This window comes from Felis catus, chromosome B2, assembly GCF_018350175.1.
Source record: "Felis catus isolate Fca126 chromosome B2, F.catus_Fca126_mat1.0, whole genome shotgun sequence".
Taxonomy (NCBI): domain Eukaryota; kingdom Metazoa; phylum Chordata; class Mammalia; order Carnivora; family Felidae; genus Felis; species Felis catus.
In genome coordinates this window covers 96736113-96760827 of record NC_058372.1, presented here as the reverse complement: position 1 = coordinate 96760827, position 24715 = coordinate 96736113, and the positions used below count along the sequence as shown (strand labels likewise).

General features: G+C 45.3%; 1 protein-coding gene across 8 annotated transcripts in view; it reads left to right on the top strand.

The window, feature by feature from the left end:
• Window positions 1–24715, top strand: part of SCML4 (Scm polycomb group protein like 4) — a 124817-nt gene that overhangs the window by 95489 nt on the left and 4613 nt on the right. For 4 of the 8 annotated variants that reach the window (XM_019831047.3, XM_019831049.3, XM_045057900.1 and 1 more), the window contains 3 exons: window positions 5122–5412; window positions 14932–15077; window positions 17838–18157. In XM_019831047.3, the coding sequence (XP_019686606.3) occupies window positions 5122–5412; window positions 14932–15077; window positions 17838–17963 (563 nt within the window). In that variant the 3' untranslated portion in view covers window positions 17964–18157. Of the gene's footprint in view, window positions 1–2601; window positions 3109–5121; window positions 5418–14931; window positions 15078–17837; window positions 21678–24715 lie in introns of those variants that run through there. The other 4 variants (XM_006931922.3, XM_006931920.4, XM_045057899.1 and 1 more) reach the window with 4 other exon arrangements.

Genomic DNA, 24715 nt, shown 5'->3' with positions numbered 1-24715 from the left:
CCCCTGTCCCACCAGTGAGACACATCTAACACTTGGGGAGATGCTGGCCGGGTTGCTCTCTGCAGGCCCTTTTCAGTCCTGTAGGTAAATAATGATGGCCTTCATTATATCAGTCATCTTTACGCTTTGGCGTGATGTAAGTGTCAGCACCCCTATTTATAAAGGTGAGGAAAAGGCTGTTTGAACCAGGTTTGAGCAGCTGTGTCTCATCAATTCTGAACGGCACCCTGGTGTGTGCACCTGTACGTGCTGTTCGCTCCCAGGCTTCCTGGGAGCTCCAGGCTATGCAGAGCCCCCATGGGGGGCTTGCGGATCTGTCTCCATGGCTGTTCACCCGCTGCCTCTGGAATCACTGGTGTATCCTTTGCTGGGTAGAAGGCTTTGCTTGATGGTCTCTCAAGTCGGTTTTACTTTTTGATGAATTCATTTGGATCCCAGCCCAGAAACTGACTTTTTATTACCTTTGATCTCACCCATGGTCGTCAGCAGTTTTTAAACCAATAAAGTCCACGTTCCCTTGTTCCCCATTTCTGCACGTTGTCATAGGAGAACAATCTTTCATCTGCATCTCTATTTTCCAGCTATAGTGCAGATTGGAGAATTATCTGCATTCTCTGCCTTACACTATCAGAACTGTGTAGACATATTTAATTTGGATTTAAAATATTTAATAAACAAAATAAACATTTTAGTTACATCTTTTTTTTATCATTGGTTGTCATTTATTTACATGAATTGTAATGCATGTTCTATGCAATGGCTGCCTCACTGCTAACAGCGCCCAAATGTCTACTCAGTAAATATTTATGGAGTGCCTTCTGTATGCCAGACACTATGAGTAGCTTCCTCACATATACCAAAGCACCTGCCACTAGGGATCAAAGGATACCAAAAGGATTGGTATCTCAGATACCAAATCAAAGATACCAAAAGGATTGGTATCTCAGATAATGAGAACATTCCAAAAAGGGGACTATAATGGCAGCCTTACTCCTTACTGGCTTAGAATGGTGCTGGCCCATAGTAGGTGCACAATAAGTGTTAGTTTTCCTTTTCCCACAGTGGATGAGGATTCCAATTTCTCTACAGCATCAACATTTGTCTTTATCTGACTTTTTTATTGTAACCATTCTAGTGAGTGTGAAGTTATACTACTTTGTGGGTTTGATTTGCATTTCCCAATGGCTAATGATGGGGAACATGTTTCATGTGTTTATTAGCCATTTGTATATCTTCTTTGGAGAAAAGTCTATTCAAGTCCTTTGACCACCTTTAAATTAGGTTGTCTTTTCATTATTGAGTTACTCTGGAAACAAGCCCCTGATGAGATATATGATTGGCAAGTATTTTCTCCCATTCCGTGGGTTATCTTTTCACTTTTTTTTAAATGGTATCTTTCAAAGCACAGAAGTTTGAAATTTTAATAAAGTCCAATTTGTGTATTGTTTTCTTTTCTTGCTCACGCTTTTGGTGTCAAATGTAATAATGCCTTGCCAAACTCAAGGTCATGAAGATTTATTCTTATGTTTCCTTCTAAGAGTTTTATAAATTCTTGCTCTTACATTTAAGTCTTTGGCCAATATTGAGTTGATTTTTTTGTATATGGTATGAAGTAAGGGTCCAATTTCATTGTTTTGCATGTGGATATCCAGTTGTTCGAACACCAGTTTGTTGAAAAGATTTTTCTTTCCCCACTAAATGATTTTGGCACCCTTGTGGGGAATCAGTTGAACATACATTGGTTTATTTTTGAACTCTCAATTCATTTCCATTGATCTACATGCCTACTCATATTCCAGCATCACACTGTCTTTACTATCATTGCTCTGTAGTCAATTTTGAAATTGGAAAGTGTGAATGCTCCATTTTGTCCTTTTCTCGTGATTGTTTTGGTTAATCTTGGTCCCTCGAAAATTGTATGAATTTTAGAAACAATTTGTCAGTTTCTACGAAGAAGTCAGCTGAGATATTGACAAGAATTATATTGACTCTATAGGTCAATTTAAGGATTATTGCCATCTTAACAATATTCAGTCTTCTGATTCATGAACATGGGGTTTTTCCCCATTTGTTTAGATCTTCTTTACTTTCTGTCAACAGTATTTTATAGTTTTCAGTTTTATGCTTCTTTTATTAAACTTATTTCCCCATATTTTATTCATTTAATGTTATTATAAATGAATTGTTTTCTTAACTTCATTTTCAGATTGTTTAATCTGAAACACAATTGGTATTTGCATATTGATCTTGTATCCTGCAACCTTGCTAAACTCGTTTAGTAGTTGCAATAATGTTTTAATGGATTCTTTAGGATTTTCTACATACAAGAGATAGTTTTATTTCTTCCTTCCCATCTAGGTGCTTTTTCTTTCTTTTTCTTACCTAATTGGGTTGGCTGGAACTTCCAGTAAAATGTTGAATAGAAGTGGTGAGAATAAGCATCCTTGTCTTTTTCTTGATCTTAGGAAGAAAAGCATCTAGTCTTCCACCATTAACAATGATGTTGGCTATAGGGTTTTTTGTAGATGCCATTTCTCCAGTTGAGGAAGTTCCCTTCTATTCCAATATGTTGAGTGTTTTTATCAGGAAAGGACAATGGATTTTGTCAAATCTATTGAGATCATTGTACTATCTTTGTTTTTTTATTCTATTTATATGGTATATTACATTAACTGATTTTTAACTGTTAAAACAGTCTTGCTTTCCTGGGATAAATCCTACTTGGTCACGGTGTATAAGTTATACTATATGTTATAGGATTTGATTTGCTAGCATTTTGTTGAGGATTTTTGTATCCATATTCATAAGAGATATTATTCTATAATTTTCTATTCTTGGAATGTCTTTGTCTGGATTTGGTACCAGGTTAATAGTGGCCTTATAGAATGAGTTGGGAAGTATTCCTTCCTTGTATTAGTTGGCTTGGTCGCCACAACAGAATACCACAGTCTAGTTGATTTAACAATAGAATTTATTTTCTCAGAGTTCTAGAGGCTAGACGAGTGAGATCAACGTGCTGTCAGGGGTGGTTTCTGTTGAGAGCGCTCTTCCTGATTTGTGGACAGCCACTGTCTTGCTGTGTCCTCGCATGGCCTCTTCTCTGTGCATGTATGTTGCTGGGGGGCGGGGGCGGGTGGGAGGAGAGGGAGAGGGAGAGGGAGAGAGAGAGAGAGAGAGCTAGTGAGCATGTGTTGTCAAATTAAGGTCCTACCCTTAAGACCTCACTTAACCTTTACTACCTTCTTGTATGTAGTCACTTTGGGAGTTAGGACTTCAACATATGAATTTTAGAGGACACACTTCAGTCCATAACATTCCTCTTCTATCTTTTGGAAGAGTTTGTAAAGAATTGGTTTTAATTTTTCTTTAAATGCTTGGTAGGATCCACTCATGGAACCATCTGGGCCTGGGATTTCTTTGTGAGTAGTTTTGATTACTGATTCATTCTGTCTACTTGTTACAGGTTTACTCAGATTGTCTATTTTTTTTTTTTTGAGTCAGTTTTGGTAATTTGTCCATTTCTTCCGTCTACATTCTTCTATCTAATGTATTGGCATATGATTGTCCATAGTATTCCTTAATGATCCATTTTATTTCTGTAAGATTGGTAGTTATGTCATCTCTTTCATTTCTGTTTCTGATCATTTGAATCTTCTTTTTTCCTTGCCCAGTCTAGCTAAAGTTTTTCAATTTTGTTATTGTTTCGAAGAGCCAGCTTTGGATGCATTGATTTTCTCTGTTTTTTTTTTAGTCTTTACTTATTTCTGCTTTAATCTTTATTTCTTTCCTTCTGCTTAGTTAGGTATAGTTTGCTCTTTTTTTCCCTAGCATCTTATCATGAAAGATTAGGTTATTAATTTGAGATCTTTCTTCTTTTTAATGTAATTATTTACAGCTATAAATTTTGCTTTAAGCACTGCTTTAGCGACATCCCATATGCAATGACTTTTATTTCCAGACAAGATCCATATGTTTTCCAACATATAAGAATTGCTAGTTCCCCTAATAAAATCAAGTCTTAATCTTTCATTATCTGCATTATGGGAGGAATCCATAATGAAGAAAACATCTGGGTCTTGTGGCCTCAAATGTGTTACCCCATTGCCAACCTTGGAGGATCCACTGGTTTTTGTTACTCTAACAATTTTCTTTGTGCATGTCAAGATCTGTTTTGACCATATGTGGTATAAAGATGATTACTGATGGGACCAGGCACATGTGATCTTGTCTGGGACTGGAGGGACTAAAGACAAGGAATTCCTAGAATATTTTTCTTTTTCTTTCTATTCCCATAATCCTCCTGAACTTTCTGCTTAAAAATAAAACAAAACACCCCACACCATTTGGCCATAGGTATAGGTCACAGAGTTCAACAGGGAGTTCAAGCTTTAAAAGTATAGAAAATTGTGATTTACTTGAGCAAAGGGAAGCTGATGATGAGGTTGGCTGACTCTTCAGCAGCTTTACTCCCCCTGCACTTTTGATTGGCTCTTTATCTCTCAAATGCAGGTTATGGGGAGGACCGTGGGGCCAATCAGATCAGCATTTGTGTCCCCAGCTTGTTAGCTTTGGAGGAAGGACAGTACCCTTCTGTGTATTGAGACTAAAACTAGGGGGGTGGAGGGGGAAGCACCGTTGCCCCTATGTCACCACCCAGGCCAAAGTGGTTCTCCTAACTCAAGGGCATTGTAACTCTTGCTTGATATCTCCAAAGCATCCTGGGCCAAGTGAGGCTAGCAGTGTTAGTGGGCAAGAGAAAAGAGCGCAGGGAGATTCAGACAAGCTAGTAGCGACTGCTGGAGAGGCAACACCATGGAAGGAGAAACACCTTTGAATTTTATTTCCAAATCACTAATAACCAAATTAATCCCTTTTTCTTCTGAACACAGAAGGGGCACATCTCCCATCCCTTCTCTGGGATATGCTTTGTTGGTGAGACAAGTGTCTCAATCTGCTTAGAGGTGAACTATTTGGGATTATGATATGGGGTGCATTCCTCCTCATCTCTCGTTCCCACAGGTAGTGGCACCCATGCCACTGAGGAAATGTTTGCCAAGATTGTCAGGTAGCCCCTGGACTTGCTTTCTGATCTCTGCTTCTCTGTCTTGCCTTCTTGCTTAGCAAAAACAGTCACCACTGAGGAGTGCCTGGCGAACCCTGTGGGCATGAACCGCTACAGCATGGACCCCTCCGCCTCCACCTTTAGCCACAGGGGCTCCTTGCCCACCTCTTCCTCGCTGTACTGCAAGAGACAGAACTCTGGAGATGGCCACCTTGGGGGAGTCTTGGCCACCACTGCCAGTGGTCCCCGCTCCAGCCCCATGTCCTCTGGAGGCCCCTTGACACCTGGGCTGAGGCCCCCAGGCTCCAGCCCCAAGAGAAACGGGACCCCTCTTGAAGGAAACAGATGTGGTAATGTAATGCATGCTCTGGCTTCCCCATGACTTAACCTCCTCTGCCCTTGCTCTGGGATAACTGCATGTAGGGGGAAGGGGGTGGCTTCAGGGGGAACCATGATTTCTGAATATGGAACACTGGGAAATTGGAAGCCCTTTCAAGAATTTTTGTTGTTCTTAAAGGCAGCTAACTTCAACTTTTGACCATAAGTAAAGAAAATAGTATATAAGAACAGGCTAGGCTGTAGGAGTAAGTAGATTCCAAAATGTACAGTGGCTCAAATGCAATAGAAATTTATTTTATTTTTTTGTTCAAGAGTCCAAGGTGGGTTTTCTTAGGTCGTGGATGCCTCCCAATTCAGGGACTCAGACTTTGTCCATTTTGTGGCCCTGCTATCCCCTATGGCCTCCATGCCCCAGACACCTACTGGGTAGAAAGGGAAAGAGTGAGTGAGGAAGGCACATACTCTTCCCTAGAGCTTGAGAATGATGCACGTCATTTCCACTCACATTTCGTTGGCAAGAGCTGGCCATTATGCCACACTTAACTCTAAGGGAATCTGAGAGATGTAGATCATCTCTGTGCCAAGAAAAAGAAGAACCGGATGTCAATGAAGCATCTTTTCTTGCATAGTGGGTGACATTTGTAGGATACAAATACATGGGCAGAACCAGAGTTAAACAACATTTCCTTAATGCTGGTTATACTACCTTGGGATACCTTGTTGGGATGCAATGCATGAAAGTGCTCTCATTCTAGGGACAGCTTTGTGTCTATTGTGAATTGTTTTGTTTTTTTAAATCATTTTCAAGCTTCAGTATTTCATTAATGAACAAAGGCTGTAAAGCATAGTGGATAATCCATGGAATATGGAGCCAGATACACTGGGCTAGAATCGTGGACCTACCACTTCCTGACTGTATGACCTTTTGCAAGTCTGGGTTTCTCGGTGCCTCAGTTTCCTCACTTGTAAAATTAGAATGATAACAACAGCATCTATCTCATAGGTTTGTTGGGAGGATTAAATAAGTTCACACGTGTATTTAGTGTCAGACCGCGGACATGGTAAAAGCTCGATAAAGATTAGCTGTCACAGATCACGTGAACACATCTCTCACCCAATCACAGCCCAGCAGCTCTGCACCTGAAAGCTGCTGAGGAGAGGAGGCCCCAGGCTGAGGAGTTAGGGAGTCTTCATCTTGCCCCTCTGCAGCCTCCCAATGGGTTGGCCATCTTCTTTGACAAGTCACATTTTTGTTCGGAGCCTTGGATCTCTCAACCAGTAGCCCTGAGAAGCCACAGTGATGAGCTAGTTTGTATGATCCAACATCCTCCATGTGTTCCCCTCAAAGACCTCCCCCATCTCACACAAGGCTCTCCTGGCTGAGGATAGATAGAAAGGCAGGCAGGAACGCCTTGCGCAGAAGGCACTTCTGAGGAGCAGAGTACAGAATCCCTCAGCCACGGGGGCTCTTGCCAAATGTAGAGGCACCCTGCAGACTACTTCCCAACATTGTCACATAAGCCATCAGCCATGCAGAAGATGTGAGTGGGCAGAGCCCATTTTCCAAAGGGGAGAGACATTGTTCTACCTGATTTTTAAGAACAAGAGAAGAGAACAAGATTTGGCACAAATCAACATCTTAAAGTAAATGAGGGGCAGCGTTTATTTCCTAGGCTTATCCCCAGAGTTTTTGTAGCACCCGGCATGTAGTAGTTCAATAAACATTCATTATCTCTGTGTCCCCTACCATGATGCCAGTGTCCTCATGTTGCCCCTGGTTGTCAAAACACTCCTCTTGGTGCCCCTCTGCCTTTTAGCTGTCTCTTCCTGTCAACCTCTTCTCCTCAACCCAGTTCCCATTTGCTCAGGGTGATCGCAGGTCATCGCCTGATTGAGTTGACTCATAATTCTAAGAGTGTTGCCATTTTTTAAAAAGGAGATATTTACTCTGTCTTCTGGTCAAGTTGGTGGAGTATCAGGCCCGATGTCGTAAGTGTAGGATTTAAGCAATAAAAGGATGAAAAGAACTTCTATCACTACCTGAAGAATTGTCGGCTCCATCCCAGTCTGTCTGGTACCCCTGGATGAGGGGAATCTTAGATCCTTCAAAGGGATCTCAAGGTAGCTTCCCTCCCCCGCTGGGATGCCCTCCTATCTATCACCCCCTCAACAACTCTCTTGTCCTTCATTTTTGCCTCCTCCCCAGCCCTTTGTTCTCCAGTTAGCTGTCTGAGGGGGTCTGCCTGAGGGTTGGCCCAGACCCTCCCTGGGAACCAACTCTGAGAGAACCCTCTCTGTTAGAGCTCTAGTTAACCCCCCAGGAGATCCCCACTCACTCAGGGCTTTGCCTCTTAGGATCTTGGGTAAAATCAGAGAGATGGAGCCCACCAGTGCCTGTTACCTTCCGCTCCAAGCAAAACACTAACTGTACCCTGAATACGGATTGCCTCTTTCACCACTTAGAAATATTAGTGAGAACTTTGATGCCCTGCAAATCAGAGTTGTCCATGATTAGCTGGACGCTTTGGGGCTTTGGGATGTTCAAAAATCACACACTCACCCACCTAGCTTCCTCATTTTAGCTGCAAAATGTAATGGTAGAAGTTCATTGTTGAGCCTCTGTAGTATACTGAAGAAAAAAGAAAATTATTCACCCTTTGTAGGCACATTAACTCGAATGCTCCAAAGATTCCTTTAACCAGTGTGCTAAATGGAAACATAGATACCAGAAAGCCAGCCAGCTATGTCCACTCTAGCATCAAGATGTAGGAGGGCAGTGCCAGCATCTCTGAGAGAGGTTTCCACTGCTGCTTCCATCTCATTGGCCAGAACTTAGTCACATGGCTACCAGCTGCAAGGGAAACTGGGAAATATGATTTTGTTCTAAGAAACCACGATCCCAGCTGGAAATCAGGGTTTCCGTTATAAAGGAAAAAGTGCAAAAAGAGATATTGAGTAGGTGACCGAGAGTCTCAGCCACACCTCCCAATTAGAAATGTTTGTTCCTTCCAATTCCTTCTGTAGCACTTTGTTCTCTCATCTCTAGGACTTTCTCTTCCCTGTCCCACAGTAGGAACCAGACCCTCAGCTTTGTGAGGTCCCTTGCTCATATCCAAATCCTCCATAGCCCCAGAATAGGAGCCTGCTTGCTTGAGGCACATACTAAATAACTATTTATTGAGCACCTACCAAGAGCCAGACACTTTCCATACATTATTTATGACTTCTTGCAAGTTGTATTTTATGATTTATTATAATATGTACATATTATTATAGTAGGTATTATTATATACAAGGTACAGATAAAGAAAGTGAAGATCAAGATAAGGTCATTCAAGTGTTGAGTCAGGATTTCACTTTAACTGGCTCCAAAGCCTGTGTCTTTCAAAATTACCCCAGGGATTTCCAGACTTTCAGTAGGCTTCAGGGGGTCCCTTCGAAGCTCTAGAGGATAGGGAAGAGGGGATGGGAGCAGACAGGACTCCCAACACCCTGCCCTCTTTAACCAGGGCCTCTTCACATTTGCAGAGCAGGGTTCTATGTATGCTTTGCTCAAAGTCCGTGCAGCTAAACATATCTGGAACCCATGGAGATAAGCTGTGCTGAATCGAATGGCAGTATATTAAAGTAGGAGAGGAAACCATTGGCCTCCTTACCCATTTGTCACTTAACTGCCAGTCTGGGTGCTTGCTGTGGGCACTCTGGAGGGTTATGAAGTTTGCCCTCCACCCTGGGAATTGCTCAGGATTGCTCTGGAATTGCTTCCCAAGTGTAAGTACTTGGTTTGAAGAAACCATACCTCTTTAGGAGGGTTTGACCTAAGTCATAAACCCTGGAGGGGACCTAAAAAAGGATTTTCCCCTGTGGTGCTAATCAAAATGGTTTAAAATCACAGAATCCAGAGAACTGCATGAGGCTGCAGGCAGGAGGGTAGATATGGATGACATGACAAATTTCTCAGCCTTCTCTCGTGAGTACTCCCCCTGCCCCCTGCTGTCTTGATAGATCATACCTATAGCCCCTGCCAGTGGATTCTGAGGGGATGTATTCACAGGACACATTTCCTTGTTTTTTGCTGATACTCGGGTAAAAATTTGAGAGCTCTTCCCCATCCAACATATAAACATCTTCTCCCACCCAACATGCAAGCATCAAGAGCTATAAAGTTTTCAGATAACAAAAGCTTCCTAACTTTTGCATTAAATAGGACATGCTGTAGAAGTCCCAACCACAATTAGGTCCAAGTTTCAGAATCAAGAAAGAACGAAAATAAAGAAGAAAGTAAAGCTTCCATAGGGTAGGGGGTTGGGTGATGGACAGAGAGACCATCCAATCAGAAAATGAGAATAGGGACAGCGCTCTATGTGGAGGGGTTGACGTGAGCAAAAGTGTGGCAAGGGCTTATTCATTCCAGGGAAAGAAGAGAGTTTGAGCAGAGATGCTGAGGGAAATCACGCTGGGAGATTTGGGGTCCACTTCGAGCAGACTGAGCTTTCATCTGTGGGAACCAGACATTTCTGAACAGGGAGGTAAGCTGATGGCCATGGACTTTAGCATGGACTTTAGGCCATAGCCTACTGGCCATTATGGAATGACACATCATAACAATAGGAAGCATAGCAACTACCTTTTGATTAATACTTACTGGTTAATGCTTCACATCATCCCATTTAATCCTCTCAACATGGTAGGTGTTTGACAGGCAAGGCAACTAAGTCTCAGACAGCTTTTGCTCCATCTCAGCCAGCAGATACTTACTGAGCACACTATGCCAGGGGCTCGTCCCAGGTCTAAGGATGGAGCTGTAAGCAAGACACATGTGGGCCCTGCTCTCTGACAGTGTGCAATTCCACAGAGGCAGACGTTAACAGTATTGCACAAACTTCATTACAACAGTGACTATCCCTCCAAGGAAAAATATGATGCTATGGGAGGATCAGCTAGGGAGGAGTCACTGAGCCTGCTCCAGGGAGGTGGGAAAAGCTTCCCGGAGAAGTGACAGTGGAGCCAGCTGGACAGGGAAGCAGGAAGTGGCTAGGGAAGGACCGTGGGGAGGAGTGGCTGGAAGCTTCCTGGCAGCGGTCAGATTGCTTGCCCAGAGGTCGCATGTCTGTGGTGGTAGAGAAGGATCCAGCCCAGTGTGGCCTCATTTTAGGCCTTTGGTCTCTCCTGTCTCTTGGGGCATCCTCTCTTCTCATGCAGCATGTCAACTGGTCTTGAAAGAATAAAAGAAAAATCTGATTAAAATTTGAGGATTGGTCAGGTGCTCTTCTGTCTCCTATCTCTCTCACCTCATACAGTCTTGAAAATTCTTACCATAGAAATAATGAAACACAACACTGTTTTAAACTACCTGATGCTACCCAGATTGTGGGCTAGGCTGGGCACCTCCCACATTCCTCATGGCCTTGTTTCCAGGAAGGGTGCCTTCTACAGGGACCAGGTCACTGGGAGGAGCTGAGAACAGATCTACCCTTCCCTGGCCTTCACCCCCATCCCCTCCAACCCAGATCCAGCGCTAGAGATGCCAAGAGGGCCCAGGGGACTCAGAGAAACCTGAGGAAGGACACTGAGGGGTCCCTTTTAGACACCGATGGGCTTCCCTTCAAGATGTTCTTTGTCAGGCTCCAGCCCAGAGCCACATACTTGATTCTTACGATACTCTTGAGCAACAAGATGAAGAAACTAAAGCCCACGGAGAATGATTTGGGCCAGGAAGGGCTACAAGCTTGGCCGTTGGTACTCTACTCAGTGTGCATTGCACGTGGACACACTGATAAGACTTTCTGATATACAAGAAGGTGACTCCCCAGGTGTTGTGCGGGACAAACCACAACCATATCAGAGGCAGAGGAACCTTAGAGATTCTTCCCAACTCCCTTATTTCACACCTGAGAAGTACAAAGACACTCACACGGCTGGTGGGTGGTAGGGATTTTGACTCCGGGCTCATTGCTCCTTCCGTTCCTCCACATGACTCTATTGTTAGCTCAAAAGTTTTCTTTGAATTATGAATGAGCAAAAGGAAATTATGCATGTGGTTGTGGGCAGGTATGACACACAGAGATTCAAAGACAGCCATGCAAGTCCCTGTGCCGTGAAAATGCCCGGGCTTGCTTTAAACACTGATTCGTAGGCATTTATTCCTGGTGCACGCGAGATCGGCTTTAGAAACAACCCCCACCTCCTTCACCTACACATCCATTCACAGCTGGGTTTCACTCTTCACCGAATCCGGCAGCTCTAGTGAAGGGACATGACATACACAAAGTTCTCTGACATGGAGAATCCTGCCTTCCCATAAAGGCGTTTGGTGAGCACTTTGCATGCCCTGGTCCCTTAGAACAAGATTCTTTTCACATCCATCATGTCTTCCTGCTGTCCAATCACATCCGCCTGGCCTGGCTGTGTCAGGCCGGACCCATCTGTCTTCCTGACACCTTCACAGCCACTGGAGGGGGGTTAGCGTATTTATTATCTTTGTGAGCACAGACCACTGCAAAGGCTTTACAAACCTGCCACTGGAAAGTTCCATTTCTCTTCCTTCTAGAGCGAGTTTATGTGCTTTGGATCTTGAGCAATTCCCAAGGTGTGGCAGGCTTCCTGCTGCCCTCTGTCTTATATGACTAAGAGACCCCCTCAGAGAGGCTCCCGAGCCAGGCCTGGCTGGGGCCATTTCATCCTGGAAAGGTGAAAAATGCCCACAGCAAGCACCGGGGCCACTCTCCAACTGGGCCGCCTCTCTCCACAGCCATCACCTGGAGAGCCTCCTCAGTCAAGATGATCCCGCCCCTCTTGCTCAACCCCTGGCTGTGACCACTAGGAAAGTTGTGCCCTGACCTTGCTCAAGGAGCTTGGGCTCCCAGGGATGATGCTGTGAATTGGTCTGGTATTCTTCTTTCCTGTCAGATACAGGAAACTTGATTTGACCTCTGCTCTGATCACTCTAAAATCATTCTTGGCACCAAAGGCTTGCAGCCTTTGTAATCAGAGCATCTTTTATCACCCTGATTACCACCAAAGCACCGATAGGGCAGGATCGAGGGCGAATATGATTTCTGTGATTCCTCATCCTCATGTTGAGTGCAGATGTCTTTAAATGCAGCGAAATCATCTCGAACAAGCATGCATCCGCATTCAGACGGCTCCAGGGTGCACTAACGGTTTCCCGGCAAAATGCCCTGTGCCAACCCACGTTCGGGGACCCTCCCAGGTCTGGCAAGGAAAAGGCAGGGAAAATCTCAAAGCAAATCCAGTTCTCAACTGAACCATTATGGTTTTAGGGCACACTCGGAAATGTGATGTTGTACTTTGCTCAGCACTAATGGAGAGCTGTGCACTTTTTGAGCATGTTAAAATGAGGAGCCGGAAAGAGAGAGCAGAGAACCACTGCGCCCCGAGACTGAAAGGGGGAAGTAGAGGTGAAGGCTTCTGGACTTTTCAGGTAGAATTATTCTGTAGGGAGGCTGCTTCATTGTTCAGAGCCTCCACTTTCTTTGGGCCTGAAAATAGGATTAAGGATTACCTGCTCAAGTCCTTTATGTGAGTTATCTATACTGTTCCTACAAAATATATTGATTCATTTTACACCTCCTGAGCCCATATTTACAAACACATTTACTTAGAATTGTGGAGGAGTCAATGATTATAAACCCCGTAATGAGAGGATCCTGTTTTTCACCAGACACTTTGCCCAGGACCTGGTACAGAAGAGATGCTCAGTAGATGTTTGTGGAATGAATGGGATGGGATGGGGGGAGATGAAAATGATTGTCCTCGAGAAATTTAAATCTAACTGGAGGTTATAGACACGCGTAACTGCAGTATAAGGTGGAATGTGGAAAGCGTCTTGAGAACAAAGATGTGGGGGTTAAAGGCAGAGGAATGTGATGTCCAGATGGCAGGACACAGAAATGCTGCCTATGAAGGGGTCTGCCTGGGTTTTGACGGCTGGTGGAGCTTCTGTGGAAAGGAGGGAGGGTATGTGCTTCTAGAGAAAAGCCAAAAGCCCTGGCTAAAGATGGAGAAGGGAAGCTAGGGAGACATTCTGTCAGTGTGCCCGGATGGGAGTGCGCAGGAGGACAGTGGAGGCAGGCAGGGTGTCTCCCCTCTGTGGAGTGCCTGATGCGTGGTAGCCCTAGGGCTTAGGCCTAATCCCATTTCAGTCTGACACTTGCCCTTCCTAAAGGACAGTGTTGCCATTTTACAGCTAATGAGCTGAGTCATGGTCAAATTGGTAGCAGTGGGTGGCTCCAGGGTTTGTTCCTAGGTCTCTCTGGCACAAAAGCGCTTCCCCTCTGTCTCAGAAGGAAAGATGTTATTATAAGAGAGTCCTTGACCTTGAGCTACAGTATGGACTCTGGAGTCAGTACATAGGCAAGGGGCACAGACAGGGTTGGGTCTACAGAAAGCATTGAGGCAGCAGACAGTTTTGCCCAGAAGGAAGAGAGCCCAGGGCAAGGATACCCATGGAACCCATCGCAGGGGGTTGGGTAAGAGGATCTCCGATAGGGGCAGCAGGGTGGGAGGGAGGATCCAGTGTGAGAGGCGTCTTCCTAAGAGCTTAAGAATAATTAAAGGTGGGGAGCAAATAAGGGGCAGTAGAAGGAGAGGTAGAAGTAGAGACATCACTGTGGTTTCAGAAACCTGACGGATAGGAGGAGAACCTGGTGCTGGAGAAAGAGAAGGAGTTAGTTTGGGACATATGAAAAAAGTCAACCTCTAGATATGGCCAGGCATTCGATTCGTTGCTTTTTTCCTCCTTTACTTGTCTTGTACCTTTTACTCTGCCATGTGGGGGATGCATTTAAGGAATGGTGCAGGTCATGCAATAATCACGTATCAAGGACCAGCTCGGCACCAGGCACAGGATTGGACCCTTTGCTGTCAAGGAACTCTCACGCTAGTAGGGGAGACTGGGGCAAGTCCTCGGAAGAGCAGGGGGCCATGGAGGCACTCTGTGCCTGGGGCAGTGAGAGGATGTCTCCTTTCTGCACATGCAGAGAAGAGGTGCCTCTCACAGCGGGATTCCCGGCACTGGCGGCAGAGACCCAGAACGAGGACCAAAATGCACCTCGGTTCTCCTATGTCTTTATGTCTCGGTGTAACCAGGGGAGGCAGAAAGGATCTGAATTCTTTCTGGCCTCCTAGCACTGTAGGGGCCAGTTTGGACGTTCAGCTTAGCAAGTCTTCTCTGGTCACCGGGCTAAGGAGGTCCAGGGCTCACTGAGAACTGAGCAGGAGGGTTTTTTAAAAACTAACATGGACCAGAAGCACAGCCTGTTGAAGGAGATCCATTTTCTAACGCTTTACTCCGTGGGAGAGCGGAGGTCGTTTGCAGGGATGGGAGGGTCTGCCTCCAGAAGTGGCCTCCCTGTGCTGCAGGCTATCTCTCCCAGCCTTTCTCAGTCACAGGAGGTCACTCAGGCCACAGCCTTGGACTAAGAGCCAGGTGGGGGCAGGCAGCACCAGGTAGGCACTGAGGCCATCATCCCAGTGTCTAATGTTCTTGTGTGTGCTCACCCGTCCAGCCTCAAGCCCTTCCCCAGACGGACAGGATGCCAGGCGGCCCCGGAGCAGGAACCCCTCCACCTGGACTGTGGAGGATGTGGTCTGGTTCGTGAAAGACGCTGACCCGCAGGCTCTGGGGCCTCACGTGGAACTCTTCAGAAAGCACGTGAGTACTGGCACGCACATGGTAGGCTTGGCCTGGGAGGGGGGCGGAGGCGGGGGTGGAGGGAGCATGGAGGAAGGGCGAAGTTCAGGGAGCTGCAGGCTGCAGAGGGGGACTGGTCTCAACTAAGCCTCGGGCCACCACTCAAGGGAGGCCAGATGGAACTACAGGCTTCTCACTTCGTTTTGTTTTTAAGAAGGGGTATTTGTCCCATCTGTTCCCTCATTTCGGCCGTTATTAGGAGTGCCTGTTTTCCTGCCCATCCATCCGTCTGTCTGCGCATTCAACAGACATTTATAGCACACCTACAATATGCCGGGCAAACTGTAACCGTGCCTAATAGTCTAAGCTGCTTTGAGGGTTCAATGAGAAAACGCACGTAAGGTGTTCAGCACGGCACCTGGCTTATAGTTAGCCTTCAGGTAGCAGGTATTGTTAGAACGGAGATTCTAGAATATATATTTAAGAGATTCTGAAATATTATAAATATGGTAAATAAAAAAAAGGTAATAATTAATACTTCGTCTGCCAGGCCTACTATGTCAGTTTTTTATTGCTGCTAGAACCAATTACCACAAACATCTAGCTTAGAACAACACAGATTTATTATCTTACAGTTCAGTGGGTCAGGAGTCTGACGGGTCTTGGCGGGCTGAGATCAAGGCGTCTGCAGGGCTGACATTCCTTTCTGGAAGCTCTAGGGAGAATTGGTTTCCTTGCCTTTCCCAGCATCTGGATCCACCCTCATTTCTTGGCCTGTAGGCCTCTGCCCTCATCCTCAAGTCCAGCAACATCAGGCGAGTCCTGCCCAGGCTGCCGACTCTGGTTCTGTCTCCTGATTTCTTCTTCCGTTTGTAAGGATCCTTGCGATGATGCTGTCTCTCCCACCCGGTAATCCAGGATACCATTCCCCCCTCCCCCATTTTAAATCCAGCTCATCAGTAGCCTTAATTCCCCCTTGCCAGGTAACCTCACATACTCACAGGTTAGGGGAGTAGGACGTAGACATCTAGGGGGGAAGAGAGGGAACATTATTCTGGCTGGCCACATTTACCATGATATTCTCCTTCTTGTCTCTCACTTTTGTTTGGTGATTCTGTCATAGAAACCATACTCTCAGATCTGGGGAGACTTCTGCTCTAACCCGACACTCACATTTCATTAGGGATATATATTTATTTAAGTTTATTTATTTATTTTGAGAAAGACAGAGACGGCATGAGAGGGTGAGGGGCAGAGAGAGAGAGGGAGAGAGAGAATCCCAAGAAGGCTCCACACTATCAGCATGGAGCCTGATATGGGGCTCAAACTCCACATGGACCATGACCTGAGCCGAAACCAAGAGCCAGACGCTTAACTGACTGAGCCACCCAGGCGCTCATTAGGGATATATTTAACATCGCTGGACAATGGGGCCTTGAGAGCAGGGACCATAGACTGGGTTATGTGAAGACAGATCTGGGTAGGAGGAGTCTGGCTCTCCTTCAGAGTGGTAGGGGATGGTGGAAGTCTAGGAGATGGGGTAAAGAGAGAATATTAGGCCCATCGTTGAGATCTGCCCACTCTTCCATTTTGCCAACGACACAGAGAGTGAGTGACAGAGTAGGTGTTCCATCAATACTGGCTGCATAGACGCAGAACAAGGGCTGGTGAGCCTTGCATGGTTATATGAGTCCTGTAACTGCCTCTTCTCCCAACCTGAGCACCCACACTTTCTACCCTTTGTGTCTTGTGACCTGAAAATAACAGGATAGGTGAATGAGGAAACCCAGCCTTAGTAGGTTCATGAATTGTACACGCATTCTGGAAGGTTACCATTTTCAGAGACAAATCGGAACAATACCACGACCACGCGGGGTTGGCATTCCCTTAGTAGTTCTTTGTGCTAAATCCTGGGATGAAGTAGGTGCATTATTTAGTTGTCTGCCACCTCAAATTATTGATAGGGCCAGACACCTGAAATCCCTCATCAAATGTAATGAGCAATTTGGTAATCAGCTCAAGGTCAGTGGGCTTACCAAGAAAAGATAGAAGAGATTAGGGGGATGGAAGGCAGTCAGGGCCTCGTACCGGCACCTGAAATGGGAAAGTAACTGCTAGTTTCAGGGTCTAACAGGTGACACTTTGTCTTAATCCAGTCAAGCTGCTGTAACAAAGTACCATAGACTGGCTGGCTTATGAACAAGAGTGATGTTATTTCTCAGCTCTGGAGACTGGAAGTCTGGGATCAGGGTGAGAATCCTCTTCTGGGTTGCAGACTGCCATCTTGTTGTATAAGGACACTAACCCCATTCATGAGGCCTCCACCTTCATGACCTAATTACCTCCCAAAGTCCCCACCTCCAAATACTGTCATACGGGAGGGTAGGGTTTCAACATTTGAATTTGGGTGGGGACACAAACATTAAGTCCACTGTAAATTTTTTGCTTCTTTGGTCCTAGAGCAGATAAGAAGATAAATATCATGTGGGGGATATCGGGAACATAACTGGAGTTATGTTTGGTTCCTTCAGTAGGGGGAGCAGGAATATGAAAGATCCAATGTATCATCTGACCTCAGGGAGATTATGGGAAGAGGAACACATAGTATTTGTTTGCTTTAATTTATTTTTTAAAGAAGAGATTGCCTTGGGACTAAGAGATGTATATATGAGTAAATCCATATTCCCTCGCCTCATCCCCTGACCACATGTTAACCAGAGCCACTGTTCTATTATTCTGACCACCTTCTGGATTTTCTTTTTTCTGATCCTGTTCTGCCAGGAGATTGATGGCAATGCTCTCTTGTTGCTGAAGAGTGATATGATCATGAAATACTTGGGTCTGAAGCTGGGCCCCGCGCTGAAACTGTGCTACCATATTGATAAACTGAAGCAAGCCAAATTCTGAAGGTTTTTAAAAGATAGAAGCAATGTCCAGACAACAGATCTCAAGATCATCTTCTGCCTTACCAACATCCAGCCACCATCATAAAATGGATTCTCTTCTTAAAATTAACAGCCACAAAGACTTGGCCTTTAAAAAAAAAATGTGCATCTCTGCCTTTAAAAACAAAAAATTCAACATGACCCTTTTGAAAGGCTCCTCTGTGTTAATGATTTGCCAAAAATTATGGAAAAGCCTGTTATTTTAACGTTCCTGATAGGCTGGTTGCTCTTAGAGTGGGTCCTATTCTTATGATGAGAGAGCAGGGAACTGAATGCTATTGCCCAAGAAGAACCCTGAAGCGTTCTCACAAAGATGTGAGAAGAAAGACCTCTGTCTCCACCACAGCACCACCTGTCTTTAACTCTGCCCTGGGGACCTATCATTGTGAGCCTTGCTTAATTCAGCTCTGGAAGCTGTCTTATGAGGGAAAAAATGCCTCACTTTGCACTATCTGGAAAACTTGAATTCTTTTGCCCTCTGACAGAGAAGAAAAAAGTCTTTTCTATTCCTAGTTATTTGAAATACTGTGTTGTCCCACTAGAGGGCAGACTGTTAATGAAGTTTCAGGACCCTCACTGCAGTAGCCTGCTGATCCGGTACTCCGTGGATGGGTTAGGGTCTCTGTGAACAAGATCTAGCCTACACAGACACGGGGAATTTCTTCCACAGTCAGCACCACAGATTGCAACTTGGGAAGAAACCGTCTCTTAGAGCATTCTAGTTCATACCCAGTCATTATTGATGGACTGAGATGCACAAGCAGCAAAGGCAAAAATCTGGAAGTATGTTCTTCCCAGATGGGGCTTTGGAGTCCCTTCCTTTTCAGAGTCCTTACTGAGGTGTTGATGTGTTGGCACGCCGAAGAGTCTTAGTGACATTTAGCCATGGGTGTTTCTTTAAAAAAGAAGAAGAAAAATGTCTCAGATAAGCTTTGAAATGGAAGAGTGCTGATTTCTAGTTACATTGCTGGATTACGTAGTTGTATCGCTAGCTAATTTTTCTAGTTCTCAACAAATACACAGACATGCTATTATTGGGTTTAATTCAATTTACAAATAGGTTTTCTCCTTCCTCACCGTGAAGTAATAGAAAAAAAATTGATTTTTTACCCCTTTGCAGCTGTGTCCAAGGAAGGACGATGAAACCACAATTGAATAGGCAGGAAGGTGACCTCATCTCCATTCCTTTTATCCTTCTCCTTTCTTTCTGTCCCTCTTTCTTTTATTCTTCCTTCCTCACTGAACAGGAAGCGTATCTTCAAACTGAATTCACCTTCGCCATGGGCATATCCTCTTAAAACATCTATAGCGTTGGAGGTGAGGAGGTGAATGCTAGACTTTGCAATCTCTGGGAGGGAGAGGATCAAGGAAAACTCAGGGCCTCCCATGGCCAAAATGCAAGTTAGGGAAAGCATACCTTCCTCTGGGATGCAGCCGGCAGAGCAGAGCAGGGGTCTCACCTGATGGCTGGAGCAGGGTGGGATTTCAGCCCCTCATCCTTCAACCAGGTGCCCTGGTGCAGGACAGGGGCTGTACGACCTTGAGGGCAGCCAGGGTAGATCTGAATGCTGATCTTCTCTTCGATCAGGTAGAACTTAGATGAAGGTCCTAAGGAAGATTCCATGCCATGCCGTTAGACCCATTTTGATGAGCGATAATCGAGAAAGCACATCATAGCAAAATCCTTTCTTAGACACACACCTGGTGGCTGGACTGAAAGCATGGCAGAGAAGGGGAGGAGGAGACCGTCCTAAACCTGGCCCCTGAATTGAGCTGGAGTCATCGGGTTGTGGGAGAGCTTCATGTCTGCTGCTTTCAGCACCTGACAAAGCTACCCCTGTGTCATCAGGCCTTGGGACGGAGTCTTCCAACATCTTAGATAAAATGACTCTGTCCCTCAGAGTTTAAGTTAAGTGCTCATGGCTGGTCTGGAGCTAGATAAGTTCCCTCAAAAGCCAACGTGAAAATGGTGAGGCCCAGAAAACCCCACCACAACTCACCCACCCTTTCTGCATCCTCGGGTTTCCACTCAGATTCCTCTCCAGACCTGTCGCGCCTCTTCTGCCGACACATACCTTGTTGAGAGACTTTCGAAGCTTCCTACCCACCCTCACCAGTGCCTCCCTCACTACAAAAGCAGGAGCATTGGTGCCCCCAAATTAAAATCATCCCCAAACAATGTCAAAGAGATACTGTGAGTAGTTTTCGGGGGAGAGAGATTTTCTCCTCTCAAGTCGAGGAGAAAACTGGATCCATGTTCACGTGTAACTGCTCTCACGGAGGTGCGATCTCGTTTTGCATTAAACTTTAAGCAGGACAGATTGCTGAAGCCATGATATTTAAGGTTTGACTTTTTAAAAATCTCATTACTCTTAAAATGAATGCTGCCATATCAGAAAATAACCCAGGGAGGAAATTCCTCCTTGCCTGTTTTTGCACTGAAATGCAATTAGCCAACCAAATTATTGTAGCAATACTGCAATTATAATTAATTTTCACCCCTTTCAAAAATCTTGTCAGACCAGGCAGCTAAATAGCTCAGCAAATGTAAAACATGCCAGGCCATTTCCTCTAAATGGACCTTAAAGAGTCAGGCCATGTGTGTCATTCTCGTCCAAACGCGAGCTTATTTTGGGAACCTCACACTTGTTATTCCATGGCAGTAGCTTTGCTTCAGGTTGCGGTGAATAATGATATAGTTTTGCATAATTCCAAATTAGAGTGAGTGTGTGTGTGCATGTCCAGACATTTCCAATCACCTGTGTCATTTTTTTTTTTAATCTAAAGACAATTCTATTGCCTAAATCATTTTAAGTATTTTATAAGTGTATGATTCCCTTTGTGAAGACTTCAGGTAAAAAGATGTAGGGTGTGTGTGTGTGTGTGTGTGTGTGTTAGTTCTAACAGTAGTTGGAAGAGCCTAGAAGAGGCTGAGAGCGGATCAGTTCTACAGTTGCTTGGTCTAGAATGCCTCCCAGCTGCAACTTGGAGCAGAACCCACTCTAGGCTGTTATGACCAGCTATCCCCTCTGCTGCCAGCAGGGTGCGCCCTGGAGGCAGTTGGGGGACAGTTCTGGGGTTCTGGGCCTGCATCCCTCAGGCTGGCTGGATGGGTCAAGCCAGTCCAGGGCCCCTGTGACTGAGGCAGAGACCTAGCCAGGCAGCCCGTGGGGCAGGGAACAGACGTCTTGGGCTCCTTGTTTAGTGCCCACCAGAGCGTTCACCGGGCTCCCATCATTTCTCTTCAGCGGGGCTGCCGAGGTTTTTTCCTTTCATCAGGAAAAAGGAATGAAGAACTCCTCAGGAGAACCAAATGGAAGGAATCCTGAGCGAAGGTTGGTTTACTTCAGGAGGAAACCAGTGAGAGAGGGAAGATACAACTATAAATTTCATAGGAAAACAATAAAAGAGCACCTCTTCTAACAGCCTCAACCCTTGAAGCAGCAATAACCTATTTTTGTATTTATGTGCTGTATGGAATATTTTTTTTTAATTAAAATCATTTTTTTAATTATTTTTTGAGATTGCTTTAGGAGAATTTTGTCGTAACTCTGAAGATAATTGGAAACTCCCAGCAGTGACCAAGGACTTGAATTTAGTCATTGGCAGAAAGTCGGGAAAGATGGAAATATTCTCCTTGATGTCTCCATAGTCAGGTTTTCATACATGTGAGCAGGTGAGTGCCAGTGTTTGCTCTCACAGGGCACTTTTTCAACTCTTCCCTGGTGGGGTTACAGGAGGAAGAGATTGGACTCACCTTTCTTTTTTTAAACCTCAGATAAGAAGACATCGGGTTGTGAGGGAGGAGGTGACCTTTTTAAAGCTGCAATATTTTGTTAAGGAGAGGGGTGAAAACCTGTTGGTGGGTGTGGTTTATTTTGTACCATAAACACACTCCACGAACTGAGTAGTTGCCCAGCTGTGCTGTTGTCTCACCATGTCTTATATTCCTGGTGGCATGAGAGGGCCGCTTGGGAACCCCAGAAGTGAATCCAGAAGTCTAGCGATGCAGTCATTCCTCTTTCCATCCTTCTATGTCACCCCGGGGCCGACGCCCCGCTTCGCTCACACGACCCTTGAGCTTCCAGCCCAACTGCTGGTCGTGCTGTTGTGCTGTCGAGGGAAGTTCCAGGGAGTCCTTCCCCCCCCCCCCCCCCCCCCCCGTGGTTACCCTAATCGAAGACGATTCCTTCCTGGACAATTGGAAGCTGGATTTTTGAAAATCTAACCTTGACTTGAAAGAGAATCTCTGTTATTTATGGCCACCAGTTAAATATTATGGAAACATGTCTGTTAACAATTTGCTTTGTGTAATTTGTTCTAATGCTAATAAGTCACAGCTGGGATACTTCCTGTGGTAAATTCCTCTGTGGTTACAGTGGTATTATCACACACGGACTTCACCAAAACACTGTGCTTAAGAAGAACCGTTCACCCTGGCTCTCGCAGGCTTCAGGAAATTCCCCTAACGGAGATGCAGCTCCGGGCAAAAGCACGGCGTTTAGAAAAGGATTTGCTCTTCTTTGCTCCCTCCCTTTCACCAGCAGGGCCCCAGGCCCATACAGAAGCCCCTCACACTTAGCACTGAGTTTGAGTTCCTCCAGAGGAAGAGATGGAAAGCAGAACTTAGGAATGACAGGTCCCTCCAGGTTAGGAGGCTGTACCCGGAGTCCATATTAAGAGGAGGTGGGCAGGAGAGAGGAGTGGAGACACTTCCAAAGGGGAAGAGCTAGTTCAGCAGTCGATCACATAATGAGGTCAGATACTTGTGGAGACAACAGTATCTTTCCGTCCAAACGGTCTAAGGAGACCACTCAGACTTGCTCCGGGCTGCCGGCCCATCATGCTCTGCTCTGTCGCTCTACCATGTGACCTGAGCCTCGGAGTTGGTTCTGTGCATTGGCGCTTCATACAAAAGGCCGACACAGGCGTCTTCCCTTAGATCCTACTTTGGAACACGCCCAGAGCCTTGTGTTTCCCAACAGCTCACTCTGAAATAGCGGGCCCTGATGGGGTGTCACTTCACAGTCAACCTGGGTGACCGGAGGCGGCCTCCATCATAAATGTAGCACCCCCATATCTCAGGAAGGCTCTGCCTCCCCCACCCAGCACTGGACCGCCTTCCCCCACAGCCCTGAGAAATGGCTGTGCCTGACGACGTCCCATTACGGGGAGTTCACTCCCATAGGAAGTGGCTTATTTCTCTGTTGGACAGCTCTGGTTGTGAAAAAGTTCTTTCTCAGGGAGACACAGATGTCTGCGAATCAGACACAGACGTCTGAGATGAAGCCAACTCTGCAATCTTTCTCTTTTTAACAGAGCTTGTCCGTGCAGTAACCGCACCTATAATACAAATCGATGTTGGCGAGCAGATCCCCGCTCTGTTACATTAGAATAGAGGAGCAGACGCTTTATATAAATGTAGAACTTAGTTAGGTCGTGGCCATCAGATTCATCAGCCCTGTCGTGAAAACCTAGCAAAATTCCTGTGGCCTCACACACACACACACACACACACACACACAAAGGGTGTCCTGGGAGAATCTTCAGTGTCGTCATAAATCTGGCTCTGGTCACACAAGAAATATGAGTTACATAAGCTTGTGTGAATGAATCTATAAGGCCATGTGCTTCGTTAACTGGGGAAAAAATGCTGTGAGGCACCAAGGGCCTATCTCTTAATTGTACTCATTAGTGATAAAATGAACTAAGGAAGCTTTAGTTTAGAGAAAAACAAGTTATAATTGATGACAGAAAAAAACACGGTCTGTCGTGAAGGTCTGAAGTGTTATGCAGTTATAACCCCAAACCCAAGTTACATTTCATGCTTGTGTGTGCATGCATGAGTGACTGTGTATTTGTGAGTTAATGCGACAGGAAGTGGGAAGTGGGAATTGAGGGGATGTTTAAGGAGGCATTGAAGAGGGAGGTTTTGCTTTCTAGAGCATTCTATCTTAATCAAAAGAACTATCTAGCAATGATTTAGATATCAGACCCCAAACTAAACATAACACATGGTTTATGTAGCTTACTTAGATAAAATCTGGCTCACGGAGCAGATTCTCTATGAAAATATTTTTTTGTATTTTTAAGTTTTTAAATTTTTTTAATGTTTATATTTGAGAGAGAGAGAGAGAGAGAGAGAACCAGCAAGAGAGGGACAGAGAGAGACACAGACAGAATCCAAAGCAGGTTCCAGGCTCTGAGCTGTCAGCACAGAGCCTAATGTGGGGCTCGAACTCACAAAACTGTGGGATCATGACCTGAGGCAAAGTCGGATGCTTAACTGACTGAGCCACCCAGGTGCCCCTCTACGAAAATATTTAAATCTTGGTGCTTGGAAAAAGGAACTATCTAGCACCTTGCATAGCACTTGCCGTATAAAAGACACCTTGTTAATGAACCATGTGAAACAATGCTTGACCGGTTTTCACATTTTTGTCGAAAAGCCACTAACTTCTCTTTGAACCCCGTTATCTTTATTGAAAGGAGAATTGCCAAAGCGGAGCCTGACACCTTTTATTCCTGGCTCTCCCAACCTCCCCAGTCACCGACTTGCATCTTTTTGTCTTACGATCTCACATTCCCGCTTGGCCTAGTGGTCTCCTGCAGGCATTAGAGAGTCACAGCTTTACTTTTAAGCATCCTGTCCTTCTCCTTCGCAATCTGTGATGCCTCGCACAAATGCGTCGGGTTTCCATCTGCGGGTAAACT